The 22,961-nt window shown below is 34.4% G+C and overlaps 1 protein-coding gene across 8 annotated transcripts in view; it reads right to left on the reverse strand.

The window, feature by feature from the left end:
• Eph (Eph receptor tyrosine kinase) overlaps positions 1-22,961 on the reverse strand; it is a 128,776-nt gene that overhangs the window by 39,585 nt on the left and 66,230 nt on the right. For all 8 annotated transcript variants that reach the window (XM_089220609.1, XM_015509411.2, XM_015509409.2 and 5 more), the window contains exon 3: positions 10,522-10,601. In XM_089220609.1, coding sequence (XP_089076735.1) covers positions 10,522-10,601 — 80 coding nt within the window. The remainder of the gene's footprint in view (positions 1-10,521; positions 10,602-22,961) is intronic.

Below are 22,961 nucleotides of genomic sequence, written 5' to 3' on the forward strand. Positions count from 1 at the left end.
TGGCTTTTCTGTATGCATTCTTTAGGATTATTATATTATATTATTCGTCGCCATCGGCCGTATATATATATAAAAAAAAACCCATCGCTCGATCTAAAATCCATTTCGATCAAATATATAACCACCTTGGCGCTATAATAACCGGAAACGGTTGCGGAGGAGACGTCCGAGTTTTCTAATTTAACCGATCCTTCGCTCTCGGTGGTGCCGGCGCCCTAGCAGCGCTATACATTATTATGATTACTGTTACTGCGGTATATTATATATATTATATATACCTACATTTCACGCGTATACCAACGCCGCGGCCTCCGCTGACTATAAGTATATATGTAATAGCGACGATTTCGTAACGAAAATATTTATAATTCAAAAACTTTAACGATGAAAAAAATATCAACCGCAGTTGTGTAGACAGCGCGACTCGAAAGGGGATAAAACGATTATTATGATCATTTTCCCCTCCGTATATAATAATAATCACGAAGAAATTTAACATATAAATGAACGAATTATCATATTTGGCTTTCTATATATATTGACAATGTCAAGTCTACCGTCAATCAACATTATGATAATGCGTGATGATGATTATCATCGTTAACTCATAAAATACTGTTTGCAGCTAAAGCAAATAATGCATACCTACCTACTCACTCGTATAAAAATATTACAAATACACTGGATACTGCATACTATATCTTCTGCAGACAACACTATAATATATCGCATAATTTTAATTAATTGTTTATTTAAAACATTAAATTATTGTTTCGGCAGAGCTGCCGCCTGTGTAAAAACACAAATTATTTAAACTCTGATAAAAAATAAAAAATAAAATATTAATAGCTATAATAATAAGTCCTCGATGAATATCTGTTGTTTGTTCTAGGAATGCAAGTGTTTTTTTTCAAGTTAGATATATAGGTGTATAATATAGCTATTATAATATATACAATCGAATTACTTAGGGCGAAAATTTGGATGAACAGGATATACACGTAAACGGTGTATAATATGAGTATGGAGTGAGTGTGGACGTATAGGAATAAAAAAATAAAAAGAACGACGATGAAAAAAATTCTATATAATATAATATAAAAATGTGTAAGAATAAAGACGACCAAACGCGTGCGATTTTCGTTCTGGGTGTGACCCGAACTTGTAATAGTAATAATTCACCGGATAATAATGTTATGTACATGTAAATTCGAAACGAGACTACGCACACACGCGCGATATGTTTACCCCTTGTCCTACCTCTCCCGCTTTGTATCGTTGCTGCAGTCTGATCCTGCAGTATAATATGCCCAGTCATCAGCAACCCCTTCACTTGTATACCCGCCGCCGACGCCGTTACAGTGTGTACTATTTAAGTATATGTATAAATGTTATTCTTTACCTCTCACACGTATGTTATATATTGTTGTATATAGTCTGTAACAGAAACTCGCACTCATGGTGGCGGCGACAATATCGAACACGCGGCGCACAAAAGGCGCGTGTATACCTATAATACAAACACCGTCGTATTATAATGGTCGTGTGTACCTATAATAATATAACGCGCGTGTATGCATACATGAGGCAAAAACATCGTAGTCGTGTATGCTAATTCCCTAGGCCACGAACGTTATTTCCGTTTTGCCATCGGCCGGAATGTCAAGCCCGATTTAATTGACCTTTAACGGAGTGAGCGGTTCGACGGCGGCGGCGACCCAATCAATTTTCAAAATGCCACGTAGGGCATCCTGCAGCTTATATCCTTCCCATTCCTCTCTCTTATCTCCGATTATTATATGTATATATAATATATATATATATATATAAAATATATTTTATCAAAACATATGCACGTGTGTGCGCATCGCAGTGTGTGTAGGTGTTTGTGTGCGGAGTAATGTTTTATCTTGCCCACCACCGGTGTGACAAATTCTCACGGTCCAAATAAATCCTACAAACAATATTTGCAGTATAATCTTGTCTTAAAAGTGCTGACTAATCTTTACCGCAACGACAACGGCTTAAAAACTATAATCAGCACAGATGACCGTAAAAACACGTAGACGATGTTGTTTTTGACACAATTTCAGTTTCGTGACAGTCTTTCGAACATTAAAAAGAATATTTATTAATAAACTAAACTATGAAAAGCAATTGTTTTTTTAACATAAAAGTTTAAATTGAAAAACAAAATTATATCGTAACGAAACGCGTGAAAATTTTTATAAAATCCAGTATACCATAGAAAATTCTTCCTCGAAACGTTGTATTGAATTATTTAAGGGGACTACATTGTAGAAATTAGTTGTGCTATATATTGTGAATATACGTACTATAAGTATACATTCTATACAATATGTGATAGTTTTTTATCCAATACCTATTAGATTTAATTGGATAGTTATAACATTTGAAATAAGTATATTTACTTGTCATCATATTGCAAGACTTTTTTTATATTTAAGTTTGATAACAACTAACAAGATATAGGTTCATATAAATGTATAATAGTGTAATGGTAATACTGCACGTTTTGATAGAATATACAATATATATAATGTGTATTAAATAAAATTATAATATATCACATGTAGGTAACGAAATTACGAAAAACAAAACAATAATAATAAATCACAGGTAGGTACCGAAGAAGTTATTATATTTGGATTGTAATGATTGTGTAATCGGTCATTTTCGTTTATAATATTATTATATTAACCAGGATAAGGTTATATTGATTATGCAAAGTATACTTAAATTTTAGAAATATAAACGTTGCCGTGCGACGTTTTAAAGCAAAAAAAAAAAAAATATGGAATTTTTTCTTTCGTTGTATATAAATCTCTATCAAATAAAAAATATAATTATATAGTACCAATATGTTTTTTTTTTTAATGATCATTTTGTATGGCTCTTTATATATACGTATACATATATTATTATATTAAACTACCAAAAATACGAGGTTAATGATATAATATTATTAATATTTAAGGGATGCTAAACATTATATTGCTTCATTAGATAAAAATAATAATAGTAATAAATAATAATGATTATTTATAAAAACTTCAATAGTACTCGTATCAAACAATATCATATAAAAAATTTAGGTTTTTTATTTAATTGACTACAAAAATAGGTTAATAAATATTTTGTACTATTTTTCAGGACAAATATTTTTTTACTTTATTTAGCATGAAATGTTCATAGAAAAAAAAAACATTGAATAAACATTATTTCTGAGTACCTACATCAGTTATTATAATTATTATACGAACAAAATGCAAGTTGTAAAGCCTGTTTTATTTGATTAGAAACCTATTATTGTTGTTACATTTTCACCTATTATACATATTTGGATTTTTTTTTTAATACATAATATATAGTAAAATATACTATAGGTAATACGTATAATATAATAATAAATCAGGAATACATTACGCAAAGTTTTATTTTCAATTTCTTAAATATTATATACATAAAAACATAGAATTATGTATTCAAGTACATTATTGTAGCAATATAAATATTGTCTGTAAATTATATTTAACGCGCTTTATAGTTAAATAACTTTAGTCTTATCTAGGAAATCAGTAAATATAATATATACAGGAAGTTATATTTTGATAACGCGATACCTTCGCGGCTTCGCAATAAAGCCACAGGGGGTGGGGTCGTGGGTGACTTTAATAGTTTTCAATGAGAAAACAATAAATTTAACGATTACTTGTCCGAAATTAATGGACAATCACAAACGTTAAACGATTTTATTACTAAAATACGACCATTTAATAAATGTTGGACAGACCCCATAAAGTTGACTGCAGTTAAAAAATGGTGTTAAATAAAAAAAAAAAAAAAAAACAATCTAGGTACCTACCTATATCTAGTTATGTAGGTACATCCTTTTTTTTAAATTATACTTTTTTTCTTATCGCGAAGAAATTAAACAACCCGCAAACGGAAAAAATACTATATAAATTATATTAAGATAAAGTAAATAATTAATATTAGCAGACATAAAATTTTAGGAAAATACACATAAAAGCGCGTAGGTATTTATATTATATTATTAAGTTTATATTATTTAAATATTGTAATCAAACAACGATCATGCACTGGTAATTGGTATGGAGTATAAGAATAACTATATGATTTATCAAAAGTTTTATATAATAATATGTATGCATCATGTAAAGTCGTCACCGAAACGAATATAATATAAACGACACGAATGCTCATTATTTAGTAATTCATATAATAACAGCATCGTATACGAAGCGATTTTTTTTTTAAACCGTGTGAAAACCACACGTTTTCTTAATCAACATGATCTGTGACGCCGATCAGCCGCCGTATTTTATGACTCAGGCTCAGGACAAAGCACTACGACTACAACGATTTGTATATTATTATATTTTTTATAAACTCGCATTGTATATTACATACTCGGTCAGCTATGTGATGGGTCCGGCGACATTATATTATATTATATAAAATATAAATTAAAGTTTTCATCCGAAATCCACTGCACTCATCTATACTACAGAGGACGACCACACGCGAGGCCATGGTTTTCATCGAGTTCGTTAAGGTATACAATTCGAGTACTCTGCCATGCAATGGATGGTATAAAAGTATACATATATCATATGATTATTAGCAATCATGAGTGGAGCGCATATTATAATATTGTATAAATGTAATATATTATTGTATATATCATATATAGGTACTGATGACGAAGGCATGGGCTATTATACACATCGAGTATTATCGTTTTATCGTCATGTAATTTAAAATATCGTAATAACTGTCACTGAATACATCCGAGGTGGTGACTGCGTGCGGACTCTGCGGTGCATCTAATAATAATAATATACATATTATGCAACGTGCGCCGCACAAGTGTTAGGGAAACGCATTGTAATTGACATTAGAATAAAACGCATATCGGCATTGACGGTCGTAATTGACGGTTATTGTGTACCTTCTACTACCTATATAGGATGCAATTTACTACGCTCGTCTCATCGGTACACTTGCACGTGTCCGCGTTATATTGTTAATCGAAGTAATAATTCGTTATTTGCACACTCTGCACACATAAAATTACATAATGTAGGTGTTACCTAGACCTATAGACAACGACGATAAACGCACCGTATAAGTCCTATACCACATACATACAATGCGACAAAAGATGTAACATTTATAGGGATCCACGTTTGTAGGGCATGCAAGTGAAAAACTAGAAAAAATTATCATTCTAAAAAAATAATTTAAATAAATACTTTCATTAAAGCCAACCAAACGTGCGTAGTACATGCATCATACAAAATTATTTAGTGGTATAAATTTGTTTTCACTTGTCGGTGATCAAAATTCTGATAGTTGCCAAAATACCAGCGGTTGGATATGCGCTGCTAATTTTTAAGATTAAAATATATAAACCGAAATATACAGTCTCTATTATCGTTAAAATATCATATTATACCTATAATAGTCATCACTTATTATAATATAATATTATTTACGTTTTCTATATTATATAGTAAGATAGTTAAAATTATTTTGAACATAAATTCACTGCTTTAGTATGTCACTAATTATTACATTGTGTATACTCTATAATGAGAAGTGACACTAAAATGCTGCAATTAGCGTGTTACTCCCAACCACTAGAAAATACAAAATAATTATTTCTAATTTGTATGTATATTATTCGAGGTTCATTACCCTATTACTGAAACCTATTAATTATTATTTATGTATAGTGGTAAAATTTGAATATCTTTTAACTATTTTTAAATGTATTGTTATTTAAAAAAAAAATATTGTATTGATGAACATAAACTTTTTCAGATGTGGTACAGCCATGACACATTTTATAGTTTTATGCTGCAGCAGATCACAATGTATTTTCACTATGTTTTTAAAAGTTGTTGGAATAATATATTAAATGATATTATTGTGATAATAATATTTTTTAAACCATAGGTAATGAAAAAGAAAAACCACTATTTATACATGTTAAACGTTATCATTATAATTGGATGTATATATTATGATAATAAATTTATGTAAAACTAAGTACACTGAAATGCCTATGTTGGTAAAATATCTATATACCTACTAAAATTCTGAGGTTCTTTGTGGCGTCGATTTGGCTATATAACACTTATATTATTTAATTTTTCGCGGTAGGCAATGTGTACCTACATATTATTGACGCGTATTTAAAACTTTTGTAAAAATATTATTTTTGGAAAATAATAAAATTTATTGGTATAAAAGGAGAGGGTTTCGTTAACAGGAGTTTTGATTTTTTTTCTACTTTGGATCCGTTCGGCGGTAAAATAGGAAATGTACTTATGCGCGGCCATAATACACCTATCCATCATATAAATATAAGACACAAGGTCTTTTTTTCGCGGGATACGCCTCCACGAAAAGCGCACAATAATAATTGTTATTTATTGCTCGTGTAATAAAATCATAGTGCAATATCATGGCGAAAGTCGGTATTATTTTTCTTTCGGAACGGGAGGTTCAAGGCGTTATGCAATAAGACACTATTGCGCGAGCCGTGCGGCGATTTTACTTGAAACCCCCCCGAACGGCAATACGATATATACATCTTAATATCACATATTATATGTAGTGATATCACGAGAAGTGCGGGACCGACGACTGCGGGTACTTTGCACACATCGCACGCGAAGAATTCCAAGCACGTTTACTTATATAATATATATATACACACACCCGGAGCAAGAGACGACGCTTTTAATTGGACTCGCCGGACACGCCTACTTTGTACACTGCCTCCGGCAGCGGCGATATGCCGCTTGCCCGCGTGCGAACGGACGGTGACGGATAGACGGACGCCGCCACACAAGTACGCACGCACGCACGCACGCCGAATAGGTATATATTATACATACAATAATAATATAATATGTGTCCGAAACAAAATCCGTATACGGCTTCCCGTCCAGCAGACGCCACCCGCGATATTATATTATTATTATTATGCATACGCGACGATCGCACCACCATTTTACCGATCGGATTACTCTCCCTCCAGACACCAAATATAATAATAACGATATACATATATGTGGTATGTTCGTACAACCTATCCCTTCTTACTCGCGGATACAACAATATGACTCCCTCGAAAATCCGATATTCGTTTTCACTCCCGGCCGACTGATCGCCACGCGCATGCGGAAATAATAATATAATATTGTGATATGTAGGAAACTATAGGAACTGACTTGAGACTTTATGACGGCGATGAGTGTATATAGCTATCTATACTATCTAATATCCGATGAAGATTTACTGCGGAGGTATTCCGGTCGGACGAGGATACCGGTATATATAGTATATATACAACAATATATTACGCCCTAGAACAGGCGGAGATGCCAATCTGCAGTCCATCGCGATCGACTGGTCGAACTTTACAGAGAGGAATAAATTTGTAGGCCGATCGTACAATAAAATTAATTAAAACCATTATCGAATCGAGGTAATTTGTTTGATCAAGATAAAGCGATTTCGGAACTGCAAATAATATAACATTACAGTTATTCTTATTGATTAAGATTTGCTCAGAATTTTAAAATGATGCGTATTAAAAAACATCCATTGAAAAAGTATATAACTTCAGATGCCGGTTCATCTTGATTATACCTACGCTAGTCAACGTTTTTGAGTATATGAAATAGTCGAAGACAAACATCAGTCAAGAATAACAAAAAACAATTCGTATTCAACTGATAGAATAGCTTATTTATAGCTAATTTGTACATTTTATTGAACTTAATTTCTCAAAGTTTGCAGAAGACTAATGACAGATATACATCTTTAATAGTAATGTTACATTGAAATAAAATTCAATAACTTTTCTACTGCAGAGCCTTGAAAATCCGATATACTTCCACGCGTCAGATAATCGATAACAATAATATATACTTTAAAGGGATACCTTATATACCACAGAGAACAGATGACTTGAGGCTTACGGTTGGTATATGCACGCGTAATATATTATAATATATACCTATATATTATATCCGATAAAAGGTGATGTTGGCAGAACGAAGTACAAAATATGTAAAATGTACATGAAATAACATTATTACGATAAAACGCATGTAGTCAAATTATTATATAGGCGTGCGTCGCCAGGAAAAAAATGAGCGTGCATAGGGAAAATAATAAAAACAAAATGTACGTGTCCACGCGTGTGCATAAATTACACAGGCCCACCGCGTTTTCTCATTTAATCGTGTATAAACAAGGCGGGGAAATCGGAACTGGTCGTGGGCTACCCTGTACGCATTGAATTATAAGTATATAATATACATATAAGTATAAATAAAAGTTTAAACTATATAGTATATATTATGACGTGCGGCGGTGCCTATAGGTACACACATATAAACGGTAACTTTAACATATAATAACTCAATCCAATCTTGCGTGAGATCCAAGGAGGGCTGAAACAACGTGGTTATAACACGACTTTAACACGGAATGACGTTAATATAATAAATATATGTTTAAAATGTACATAGTATTACAACCCCGGACCCGAGAGGGACCGATAAACGTCCAATAGCCGTTTCCGTAGGATACACGTGGCGGAAGGCGCATGCATTTAGAAGAAAGGGGCGTTTGCGAATCGGAATTATATAAAATAACACACGACAGTCGACAATGATATATTATTGTATTATATTAATATTATTATAATAATATGTGTTATGTCGCATCACGCCGTCGTCGAGTATTTCCCATCGTGTTTCCGCAATCGCTTTATCGCATACAGCAAACATATATAATATACCTATTTGAATATACATACACGCTGCAGGAGCTGGCCGCCGCAACAAGCATAAATGTATAATGTTTAATTTTAGAACTTTTACCATAACCATCATAGTTCGACTATTACAGTATACAAATATATAGAATATAATGTTAAATTATACCGGTCAAATCGTCCACTCCTCAGAGTTGGTTCCGGCCCGGACGGCGTTTTATTTAATCATATAGCAAGCGCGCCCGCAGTATTACGTCTTTACTTACTAACTTGCGAGGCGCTGAACCATAAAACTTGTTTCCTACAAAGTTTCCAAAACCCTTTATACAGCGAGTATTTGCTGTAGTATACGTATATATAAGAGCGTACACGACGGATCTGCATCGTTTCGAATGTATACTTAAGCACTGCGTCCGAAATAAGAAGTGCCAAAATAGAGTTTCAAAACTTATATATATATATTATATACATACTCGTATATGTACAATATGTACATATAATCGATAGGATTTATCGGCGGCGGTATATATAGCAGCGCAGGCGGTCGCGGTGCATAGTTGCTCTGCGAGACGGCGATGGACGTTAATTAATTTTTTTTTCGGGAAATGCGTCACTTTTGACGGCTAGTTGACCTCTTTCGTCGACGGTCACGTGTATCTCCGGGGAAGTTCAAAATTAAAATATTCTTTGATACCAACACACTCGTACTAATGTTTGCTTATTGCGGTTTGGGCGAGATTTTCAAACAATCGAATTATAGGTATAAAATAATAATACATCATTTATATCATAAAAGATATGGTATTTTATAAATGTGAGGAAATAATGCCATACTAATCTGTGTTGATCTTATATATACCAACCATATATATATAAATAACATGGTATACAATGCAGTTGTGATGCGATATTAAACTATTATATAGAAAGTTGATCAAACATTATCCATCGAAACGAGCAGAGATAAGGGAAGTCAATGGTTTCCTCTCTCGGGAACGAGGCTCCTTTGTCTAGGGAGGTTTTCCTAGAGAAATATATTAAGGTGCCGGTCCGATAACGAATAAATCGCAATAATCGCATTATTTTCGGAATGAGCATACGGTTTTTCCCACGCGGAGGGGTTCAGGATCGTAAAAGAAGATTATCAACAAAGTGCCATATTGAAGCCCATCCGAACATATGTAATTTTTGATCGTATTAGAGTAGAAAAATCTTTTAGCCTCGCCAGCCCCGCTACCGAAGACGACAACGACCGAGGTCACTCTATACAAGACTCGATCGTTTTAATCCGTTACACATGTGTTTTCAGACTATTCACAGAGGCATTTTTATCGGCATACATAAAAACAAATAAGAAAATTCGATCGGGCGGGGCGCGCACTGATTGAGTGTAATATATAACTATAATGTAAGTATATGTATATAATTTAAAAACTGTCGTCTCTTCGAGGCCAGCAATGATGCTGCAGCACCAATCCGGTCCATTTAACATCAAAACACCATATAATTCGGTCGTGGATTTTTATGATAAAGATTTTATCTAGTGGAAAAATGCGCCAGTAAAATTTATAACAACATGTAAAACTATTTTCTTCGACGCCTCTTCCCCCTCACTCTCCAATAAGCAATACCAGAATATATAGTGTACATAATATCGTAAAAGATTATAGACTTACCCCTGCTGCGTTGGCGTCCGGTCCATAAGGGTACGTAGTCCACCGTAGACTGGGCTCGGTCGTAGTGTCCAAAAGTACAACTGAAAAAAACAAACAAATTGTATTATTATACGCACAATTCAAACGGTTTACTATGGCTTGCAAAACGTATATATAATACAATATGTATAACTTATTTTTGCAATAAAAACCATTATAATTCCAAACTGTAATTGTGGAAGTGAAACACAACATAACACGTGCCCAACGTTGTATAAAACTATTTAAATACACTGCTATAATATTTTAATAATAATATTAATTAATTATATATAATCATCGTTTTTTGTTATAATTATTAATTATAAATTATTTACAATTATTCAGCGCTATAACAGGCAATAAGTTTTGGGTTTATTACACGTGATTTTATCGCACTACAGTCGATACGATTTATTAAACTAATTAAATCGCGATTTTGCCATAAAACTCTGTCCCCCGAAATCAGGTATATATAGGGTAGGTACACCGCTTTGTCTTATGTATATATTTATGTACCCATTCGTCGTAAATTCACGTAATACTTTATATAGATTGGACGACTATATGGGTCGGTCGGGTAACTGAACTATATATACATTCCTACACCTATATCGTATATATAGTAACACAGTTTATGTAAGGAACACAGTGAATTTGTCCCGTGAAACCCGTATACGACGAAGTAACATGAACGAAAGGGCCCGCGGGGGTTGTTGGGGAGAGGAGCGGTTGATGGTGCGTAGGTATATGTATATAATATAACTAAGGGACTGCGAACATAAATTTCGCCAGCGTGGTATATAAACGACTGTACGAGAGTTTCTCATTTGTTCAATTGGCCTCCGTCCGCCCTTTTGCGTGTTAATACCCATCACAGCCCCCCCTCTCACGCGCTGCGGAAAACCCGTCCCCTACCACCCTCCGCAAACTCACCCTTAACCAATCAACCCGTCACACTGCAGCAGAGTGTCCGTCGTGTATACGTATACCATACCTATACATGTTTATTGTATATATTGGAAATACGAAAAAGGGACACGTAATCTGTTTACTCCCTCTCGCCCGGTTCCATTTATATTAATTAAATTCCCACGGGCCAAAACCAATATATATGTATATAAACGGCAACCACGTTACATATTATATTATTCTTTTTCTGCGGAAAATCGACTTTTAATACCCTTATCATTCGGGTGAGGTGTCGCATGAGTCGAGGAATATTGCGATCGGGTGGTGTCGAGGGGGTTGCCGCCTACACGCGCCTTAATGAAGTTGTACACTCCGGTGGCCACGACGGCGGCGGCGGCGGTGGTGGTGGCACACTGTAATTAGCCGGCGCTTATACCCCTCTTCCAACCACCCAAACACAAATCCAGCTACTTAACAGGCGTCTCACACGCGAAATGGACATTAAAAATATTAGGTAGGCACCGAGAGAGTAAAATAAATAACGATTTATTATAATATATATATACACAAATATCATGTGCTCTCACGAGGAGGGTTGTAAAAACTACTTCGAGACATGTGAAACGACTCTATAATGATATTATCGTCGTGGCGATCGGATTTTTTTAGGTGTATGCGATTGCATAGGGAAGACTTACGGTACCCTTGTATATAGTTGTATATAAATAAATGTATACATATACTACAGTGGTGCGAGGGATTTTCAAGTATATATACTTCTATACACATAAACCTAAGTATATAATATAATACTGCATGTAAGGAAGGGGGGAGCCCTACACGCACTGCCATGTGATTATATTGTTTCCGGCCATTTTTGTTCGCGCACTCTTGATTGGTTGCTAAATACAAAAAACGCGCACACACGGCATCGTTTTCGTATAACGCACACGCTAATTTTGCCGAGTGCTTATGTGCATGGTAACCCTATCTCGCCACCACTCTCTACCCGGCTTAAAAGATAAATAGGAACGAACTATTTCATTTCAATTTTTCCCCCTTTTGTTTTTTTGTGTGCAAAAATAAATCGAAATAAATTTCATTCACGATTTTCGAATACTTTACGCACTTTTGATGTGTAACCTAACTAAACATAAATGTAGCGTAAGTAATGCGATTAATTAGTACTTATCTATTGTTGAAGTTTTCTTATGAGGATATGAAATAGATTATATACTTCTAATGGTAATAACTAATAATATAACTAATAACGATAGTATAATATAGATAACACATTTACAGCAATAATGCAAAAAAAAACAAATTACCCAACAGTTTACATTGGGTTTTTTTTACTAATAGAAGGAATTTTGATGCATATACATTAAGTAGTATAATGATTTTTTAATTATAAAATTCTTAAATAACCGGATTATATAAAATATATATGTGTAAAAGCATGAATACACATCAGCGACTTAATGAAATTCATGTAACCCAAAATTATATTAGATTTTTGTGAATATTTTAATTTATATATGATATCGACAACGGCCGTGATTTATATTGCACACACACATACACACATAAACATCATCATCATTATTATTATGATAATACGGCCGTAGGCGATTTGTTTTTTTTACAATTTAGGTATAATAGGTATATATTATGTTTTAACGCAATAACGCCTTAAAACTATAAATAGTAACAATAATGTGAATTAAAAAATTATAATAATATAAGAGTGTAAAATATTCGATGAATTAATATTAATGACCGGTCCAAAGAGATTAAAATTCAGCCGATCAAGTTCTCAACGACGGGGTTTCACATCAACGTAAATAACAACCTTTTTCTATAAATTTTTGTCTCCCTGATATTAAGCCTTTTGTCTAATGCTATATACCCAATAACAGATTAACTTCATACCACAGAGACATAAAAAAGGCCCCTCGAGATGTTTTCGATGTTCGTCACAGTCTTAATATACACACGCTATTATATAGGGTCGCTATATACCTATATATAGAACTATGCACTTTGCGGCACCACCCAAAAGTATACAAGTTTTCAGTGTGCAGTGATACCATTTTACGACTTATACCCTGTAGGGACCAATTATTAGAATTTAATCCCCTTGAAAACCCTTCGATGATATGAGGCTAAAAAAAATAAATCTCGCGTGTATATAAACCTGTACATACCTACCACAAGTTAATTCAGTTAGGAGAGAGAGAGAGAGAGAGAGAGAAGCGGATAGAACGACAGAGACGAAAAACAAGAGGGATTGAGAGATGAGAGGCAGAAGAGCAAAGGGAAAAGTCGTAAAAGTCGTCGAGGCTGTAAGTTTACGAATTTTACAGGTCGCTTGTTGCGGAGGGTCGTAATAATGTATCTCGACGCGGTTCTAAATCGCACGACCTTTATTCTCCGTAGCAGCGAATGCATCATCATTCTACATCTGAACACGGTGCAGTGCAGTATACTTTATGTAGACAACATTATATCATATATGATATTAATATTAGGTATGTATTTTATAATTACGGTATTAGGTTTATTATTTCCATGATCGTAAAACAAAAAAAGGAAAACCGTGTTACCCTCCATTACCGTTATAGAGTAGTCGCGGCCGACGACGACTGCAGGTTGTAAAATTTTAATTAAACGGACGACGCGCGCAATACATATCATCATCAATGAAGATTTGTCTGGCGGTATTTTATTTTTTTATTTTTTTATTACACGGAAAATGAAGTCCACGATTTTATTATGAGATCCAATAAATAAACCCACAATTTATAATTTATTTTTTCGCCAATGACCGTGTCGTCGCAGCCATGTCGATGTGTGTAGGAGAGAAAATTCAAATCGTAAAACATGTCCGGGAAATAAAAATATACACTATATTCTTTATACATACATATGTATATATAGTGTTGTTTTTATTATTATTATCTACATAGACGCATTATAAACAGTGGAGCGAACACCAATGGAAACAATTTAGAGGAGTCCATAGATGCCAGGAGTAACGGTGTGGTGGTCTTTAAAAATAGTATACGCGTATATTACTATATAGGTATATTCACCGTCGATATATAGCCGCGCAAATTTTATTATTACAGGCTTATAAAATGAGGAATATATATATTTTTTTTTTACTAACTTCTTGTATACAATCGCACTACCTACGTTTTTAAACGTACGATCTTGTTGTATAAAAAACTGTAATACAAAGGGTATTTTTTATTAGACGACAAAAATAACTTTCATCAACTGCTGCGGCACGGACGCACGGTAATGAAAGAAAAAAATACATACACATCGTATACCTGTATCGTATCCTATACGCACAACACGGGCAAACATCGGTCAATAATAGTAATAAAAAAAATAACGATTCACGATAGAGACGTGTGTGCGTCGGTAATTAAAAACAGAGTGTGTGAGAGAGGAGAGGGGAGGTAAAATAATTTATTGTTATAATCAGATGCAGTAAAGGCGTACATTATACTACATTAAACGCATGTCGTGTACTAGTGTAGACATGTAGTCTAGTGGTGAGTGTATACGAGTCCATTATTGTAGTGAACATAGTCTGCGGACTTTTAGGTATAGGTATTTATAGGTATAGCTAAACATAAAACGAGACTATTGCTTAATTTTATATCATAAATGTCAAATACAGACATCAGATAATATGGTATACTGCGGATGGGTGAAAGTTAAGGCCATCATTGAGATACGTTGGCCGCGCGAAAAGTCAATTGATCGATGACGGCGATGACACAAATGTGAGTGTAAAATACGGAAATAAAAATATATGGCCAAGCAGCGGATGTACCAATACACAAGAAATTATGCACACGGGTATGTCGCGTCGTATTATACGTCAAAGACTTTAGCGAGAACAAATAATAAAGTGTTCTCCACAGAATCGTCGGCCGTTCAACAAGAGCGCGCGCTTGCCGCACAGACCGCGGCGGCGGATCGATCGGCCGGTTCTTCAACCCCGCCGGTGCCGCGCGGGTGCGTATATGTATACGAAAATAACGTGTCTACACTCAGTAACACACCCTTGTCTCACCCGGTGTGGTGGTGCTCGCCGGCTACTGTGAGAATACCGAACCTACTGCACGCGTCCACCTCGACAACTCCACCACCACCGTCACCGTACATAATATTTCTTCCGCCCGTAGGAACTCACTCATCTACGCCACGGCCCGCGGAAGAACACACATTTTCGGTGATGTCCGTCATGACGGCGTCACCTCCTCTCGCTAATTTCCCTCGACGACAAAATAGCTACACTGCACGTGGCCGAGAAATAAAGGGGTTCAGTTTTTTGGTTTATTGAGGGCAACAAAACGATAACGGGCGTCGGACGACAAAAATTACGAACATTAATAATTGTTATTCTAAGTTGCATACTGCGGGAATAGACATATAGGAAATTGTGAGAGTCGGAATGCGTAGAACTTATAGGTGACAACAGTGCCCGTGTTGTACATAAGAATAGTGTAATGATATTATATTTACTTGCAGTACAGAGAGATCCGCTGTGGCGATTGCGGCCACTCGTCGGGTCGAAATGGACACGATTTTAACAAAACTGCAAACTGCTGTGTGAGATGATGCACGGAAAAGAAACAGTGTTTAAAATAGAACTTCTGTAAGAACTGTTTGTTGAAAATACAGACGATGTCGTAAAGCAATAAAAAGATAATTGCTTTGGAACGCGTTTAAATTTAGAACGATGAAAATGGGTTTTGAACAATTTCGTCAGCGTTTTTATTTCAACAATTATTTTAAAACGACTATAATTTACTTGATAAAGGACACGACGAGAAATGAAACGTAGTATATAAATGTGGATTCGCTAAGTAATTTTTTTTTTGTTTCAAAAAGCTTCTATAACGGATCATGCTTGTAACGTATTATTATAATACTGAACACGCGTAAAAAAAAGCAGATGATTTTTATTTATTAAAAAAAAAATGTTAAAATAACAATTACTAAGGAAGAGCCAAATGGAAATAATAATAAGAAATAACTGCAAGTATTATTGCTATCATACCTAGCAAACTTTTATTATATATTCATTATTCATTATGTATTTATATTATCTTACTACTATGTTTTACAGGTAACTATCTAAATATAATTGGTTAGAGTTAACACTCAACGCTTGGTTCTAAAATATATAATGCAAATAAATAAAATTTATTTATACAGCTAAGTGCTAATATTATACATTGAAGTTTGAGAAAATTTGAATAAGACACAGTTTATATTTTATACTTAAAAGTTCATAAAACTTTATTTTTAAATTATTTGTATTAAGCTGTCGTCATCTACCGCATCAATGCAATAAAACTTGTATAATATTTGTAAACTTTAGGAAAGCAAATCTCAAAATACTAATTAAAATCTATCTTATACAACACAAAACTTGTAGCATAAACGTCGGCCATATATAAATTCCATAAAACATTATTTCTAATATTTAGATCAATGTTGATTATACTGGTCAGTAAAATTGTTTGGTTATCAGTTTAAATAAAAAATTAATTTTTTCTTTCCTTGTTATAATATTATTAGGTATGATATCGTTTATGTAAGGCTAACAAATATATTTATTTATACCATTACGAAAATTTCAAAATAAACTGAAACTTTTTATTAGACATATTCTTTCTTTAACATTACTCGAGAAATACACAAAACAATAGTTTTTTAAGTAAAGTTCTAAACAATGTTTTCTTTTTTGAAAGTCAGTTAACCTCGAAAACGTTATGGTTTCGTGAGTTTAATTCGTATGGTTTTTCTTAATGCATTTTGTTTTTGTTTCAATACTACAGCATAATTGTTGCTTGTAAAAAAACATATATATATATATACATATATCAATGTTATAAATAAAAATACGTTTTTAATTGTATAATGAAGCATTCGATAAAAATTTCGAACAAAAATTCAAAATAGAAAGTTGAAAAAAAATACATAAATATTCACAACTCTACAGGAAACAAATGTAATTTTAAATAACCAAGATATTTTAGACAAATTATTACATGTGTTCAGTCATGTTATTATATTATTCTAATATACTTGTCATATAATTTATTGTTTAACAGAGAAAAAGGGGTTAGATAGGGTAATAATTGTCAAGACCAGCCAGTATACGCGACATTAGATGTATCCGGATACATTTATGTACAAGACAATAACAAGTAACGCATGAAACACAAATAATTGATGTATACATCCGATTTCTATAAAAAACGATAATTTTGTCCATATTATAAACAAAATTGTTTTTCAAAAACATAAAATATTCAACGATTCTGGTTATTATATTGTACACAACTAGTAGTTATACTACCCAATAAGTCATTTTATTCGAATGATAATAAACGGTATAGGAAAAAAATATTGAATTTTTAATTTTCGATTAATAAAAAAAATATAAAACTATTTTTCGTGACTGAATAACGCCAGCTTATTGTATGAAAATTATATGTTTAGTCTGATGTTTTTTGTGAATACATCTATAAGTAGTATACACTATTATAGCAATATTCATATCGCAAAACTCGGGGCTATTTATTGAGGAGTGGAAAATACTGCAATTATATATCAATCGTGTACACGACGGCGGTAAGAGACGAGGGTGTAAGTCGAGGGCCTAACCATGGTGTGCCGTAATGAGGAGGGATGAAGGGGAAGAAGACAACGCGAGAGGAAAATACTGAACCACGTTATCCCCGGCGCTATGCTGCAGCTGTCGACTGAGACAACGGTGCGATACGACGACGACGACGGTTGCCGAGTATAACCTCACACACGGGTTGTGGGGGCGATGGACGAGCATAATGTTCAGTGCCTGTTATATATACGTACGCGGTATAATGTTATACACAACTACTATTATAGTGTTGTTGTGTGAATAAGTACGCCAATGGCGGAGAAGTAAATTTTATTAAAATTGGATTTTTCCCCTCGGCCTTGGACGCGATTCGTACTCCTGCAGCAAGCTTGCAGCAGCGCGATCACATTATTACACATTCACATAACAATGCCCACCGCAGAATGACCGCCGCCTCCGACTACACATCATCTATAATATATATATAATAACCACATCATCGTATATCGTATTATATGTATATATACGTTTCTGCGGGAGCACGTGTGTGACGCAGGTGAAGTGAAACCCCGTCATTATAGTTATTGCTCGTTTGTTGATGTGCTCCTTTTCGTCGTCCGACCACCATCACCACCATCACGGTGTGCACTCGTGTATAATATATATGTATGCGTATACAGCACTCTGTAATGGCCTAGCGATATCAAAGTTTGTTGCTGATGCTCACTGCAGCAGCACGTATAATAATAATAATAATATATTACGTATTGTTTATACCCGCGGCGACCGGACGGGGCCTAACACCATCACAGCCGCTAACACGGTTCGAGCGCCGCCGTCGCCACTATACTACCATTGCCGGTCCGAAAACGAATTTCTGCGGTTTTAATAAGCCAGACACGTGTCGTCGACACCTATATAGCCCACGAAGTCACGGTATACTATTCTATACTGTTATACGCGTCCAATATTATAACGTATATAATATATTATTAAATAGGAGGAGAGATATAGGCGATAGGCGCACTCGCACGATCGCAATCAAATACACACACACACATCGAGCGAGAGCACACGTTGTATAATATAATATGTGTGTGTGTTATATATATGAGTACGAGCGTGTTTCGTTGTCATCGTCGCCCACTCGTCACGAGAGTGGTTTTTTCTTTTCGGGTAAATCACCCGCGCGCGTAATATACGACAGAGAGGTGTCTGGTTCCGTCGTCGTGTGAAAAAAATTAGTAAAATAAAAATTACGTAGGCGTTTTTCGTCTTTTTATTTTTTTATTATTTCCAAGCCGCCGCCGCCGCGCTAATGAAATGTGACATGTTTACGGCGAGTCGCTCGATACGCGGGTCGCGGTGGAACGGGATGGAGTGTGATGGTGGCGAGCTCCGTCGCTCGCGCGAAAGAGACGCGTATCGTCCTCGACGACGCCACCACCGACGACGGTCGTTCATTAAGTATTCCGTTTGAGCGTACTATATAATTTACGTGGTGTACAAAGTGTATTATACTATTATATGTATATATGGTAATATAATTACGCGTAGATAAACGCGCGCCAACCACGGTTGACCGATCAATTATTGTTGTCGTTTAACAGGCGGCGGCACTGCTCGTCGATACATCGCAAGAGAGAGTGAGGATAGAGAAAGAGGAAGTGAAACGGTCGGAAACGTATATGTATATATAGAAACGGAGCTATTATTTAGATTTGAAGAAAGAAACCTGAATATTACGTGTGTGTATATAATAATATATACATTACAATATTACATAATATACCTATACGGTCGTCAGTCGCCGATTCAGCAACAAAGACAAATGCCGACATAATTGTCAGTGAATTGTTTTTTGTCCACCGGTGGTCAATCGTTTTACGTTCATGCCGATTTTTGTGACGTCGTTTATTTTTTATTCGTGGACCGACGACGACGATTTTTATTCGTCGGACAAAATCAATGTCCCGAAAAATACACAATAAAACGATGTCGAGCGACCTTAATATAATATTGTTACAAAAAGTTTCATTCTCCGACTAGAAGACGTAGAAACGAATAACAATAATAAAAACTTTATAGTTTGGAAAACTGTGCTCCGGACGATATGACGGGAAAAAAATAACGGTTCTTATTAAAACGATAAAAATGTATTTTGAAGTTAATATAAGACAGAAAAACAAGACGAGGAACGAAATATTTGGGAGTCTATACCGAAACAATAACATTAAAATATAGTTTTGGTATTTCACTTTGGATTGTTTATAGTATATATTATGCGATTTTAATAACAATTAACTACATAATATATTGTCATTGTGTATACCGAGCACACGAACAGAGCTGTTTACTGCCAAGCAGTGTAATGTATGTGATTAAGCATCTACAAATCGATTCCGAATGGGAGTATGTAATTTAAACATCTACATCGTTTTGATCACGTTTTGTGTAAAAAAAAATTTTTATCGCACGTCTATAAAATTGCATAATATTTTATACCTATTATTTACTATTATCAAATATTATGTTTGATAAATCGATCAAACACAACCCACGTCTATGAGATAATGGCGTCGTTCGAGTACCAGACAAGTTTGGGGGGGAGGAGAGGGGGGCATTAACCCTAATTGTCTTTCCGGTAATTATATACGACGACGGCCGTTGTTGTTGTTGTACCTAACATACGTACATTTTTATCCGTTTTCGATTAATTACCCGGTGCCGGGTCGAAGAATATAATATAACATTTGTTTTGTATTATTAATATTGTAGAAAAGGAGAACACGTTATACACGCATTCACGATTGCGTGAACGTATAGCATGCCCCCGAGTGATTGTGTATATTCATATTATATTATAATTTATAATAATATTATGTGTGGATCGGTCGACGGTCAGAAGCCGGTAACACGGGATAGCATATCGTTGGTGCAATTGAAGCTGTAAGAAAACACGACCTATATACGCGAAATAGCGCAATAATAAGCGACCAAGGCGTACTGCGCGCGTATCGGTTGTTTATAATAATATATTGCCATATTGGGGTGTAGATCTTCGGAGAGAGGGTATACAACGCAAACAGTTGGTAGCAGCAGTAGCGGCGATTCCCGTGGGAAATAATTGCCACGGAATCCCCGAAAAGGGCGAGTCGTGGCGAAAACAACAAATATTAATTAAGCTATTTATATTCATAGGAAATAATAATGGAATCTGTTTAAATTTTGAAAACATTACATCTGTTCTTTCTCAAATAAGAAAAACGCACGGTCGAATGAAAATTGGAAAATTATTATAATATACAATGTTTATATTATATATGTATCATAATATATACCAGGAATGTAGTGTCTACCAAGTTATATATATATGTGTATACATTATATACCTATACGTGACTCCCTTCCTATGCTATAATATGTAGGTAGGTACAGCAGTTGATTTTCTTTTGGGTTTCTTTTAATAATAAAATATTGATTCAATACGAAAATGGCTGTGTATAAAAATTTCATTTGATATGGAAAACAAAAACTATAATATATGTATAAAACTTTAAAGGTAGTAAAACCGTAATACTGCATTAAAACGAGCGGTATATTTTGAAGAAAAATGAAGGGATCAGCTATTATAAATAACTCATAAAACGCATTTAATTAAGTACTTGTCCATAGAAGTCAATTATTAACTAAACAATTATTGTAAATACATTCCGTTTATTGTGTGCACATCGTGGTAAAGGTAAATGTAAAAACGTTCAATTTCAAGCACAGAATATTAGTACAAAGGTTTAGGTACTATTATAATAATATACGTGTAAATAAATCATACGTTGGTCAATAGTTTCTTTGTTACGAAATGGGCAGCCAAGTCTCATGGAAACATTAAACAAAAAAATCAAGCCAACCCCCACTCCGGGGCATGGCAGAAACCTACGGGTGCCCCAATAGAAATTCTGCCAAAACTTTCACCCACGTGTAAAACCAACCTACAGTTCCACAAGAACCTACAGTACTACCCCGTTCCCGATGGCCTTAGTTGCCGCGGGATAATTAAAAAAAAAAAATCAAATATAATTGAAGGTATTAAAAATTTAAAAAAAAAAGTTTACTCCAAAACTATCGTGGTAGGTATGCTTATATATATATATTCCATATATTGAAATCAAAACGTTTTGACATCACTACACGACGAGCTACCCTATAATGTTTTCCTGACTAACTATATTATAGTAAAATAAAAATGCTTAATGTATGTAGGAAAACTTTAAAACATGATTTTCCTCCTTATTTCATGCAGTTTTAAAAAAAAAAATGTTTTGTCAATCAATTCAACATTATTATTTTTACTTCTGTCGTCGTTTGGTCGTTGTACGAGAGCCACCGAATAGAGTAGAGAAGAAAAAAGCGGACAGTTTGAAAACGGTAATTATGCTGCAATATACACATGCACGCGGCGCATACAACATACATACATATATTATATCTTTAACATAACTAAAAACAATATGTGCGTAATAAGTTAAATATTAATATAAGCGCGCACGGAGAAACGTAGCACGGCAGCAACTCGGGAGTCGAAAAATGTTTGTCGAAACCCACCAACACAACCGCCTCGGTCGCTATGTCCGTAATGGGAAGAGAAAAAAAAATGTATATTAGAAAATATAATAATGCACTGTCATATTATTATAGCCATCTAGCCATCAACTAACTACATCAACCGTACGCCATCATGACGAAGGCTCGACAAAATATTATCATCACCGATGTTTTCTTTGGCTGTGATGCCGTATTTGCGTTGCGCTCGAAACCTGTTAATATAATACATTAATATACATATAGGTACATGAAC

The sequence above is a fragment of the Diuraphis noxia genome, unplaced genomic scaffold (assembly GCF_037042655.1).
Source record: "Diuraphis noxia isolate RWA-SAM2 unplaced genomic scaffold, SU_Dnox_SAM2 contig0002, whole genome shotgun sequence".
Classification (NCBI taxonomy): domain Eukaryota; kingdom Metazoa; phylum Arthropoda; class Insecta; order Hemiptera; family Aphididae; genus Diuraphis; species Diuraphis noxia.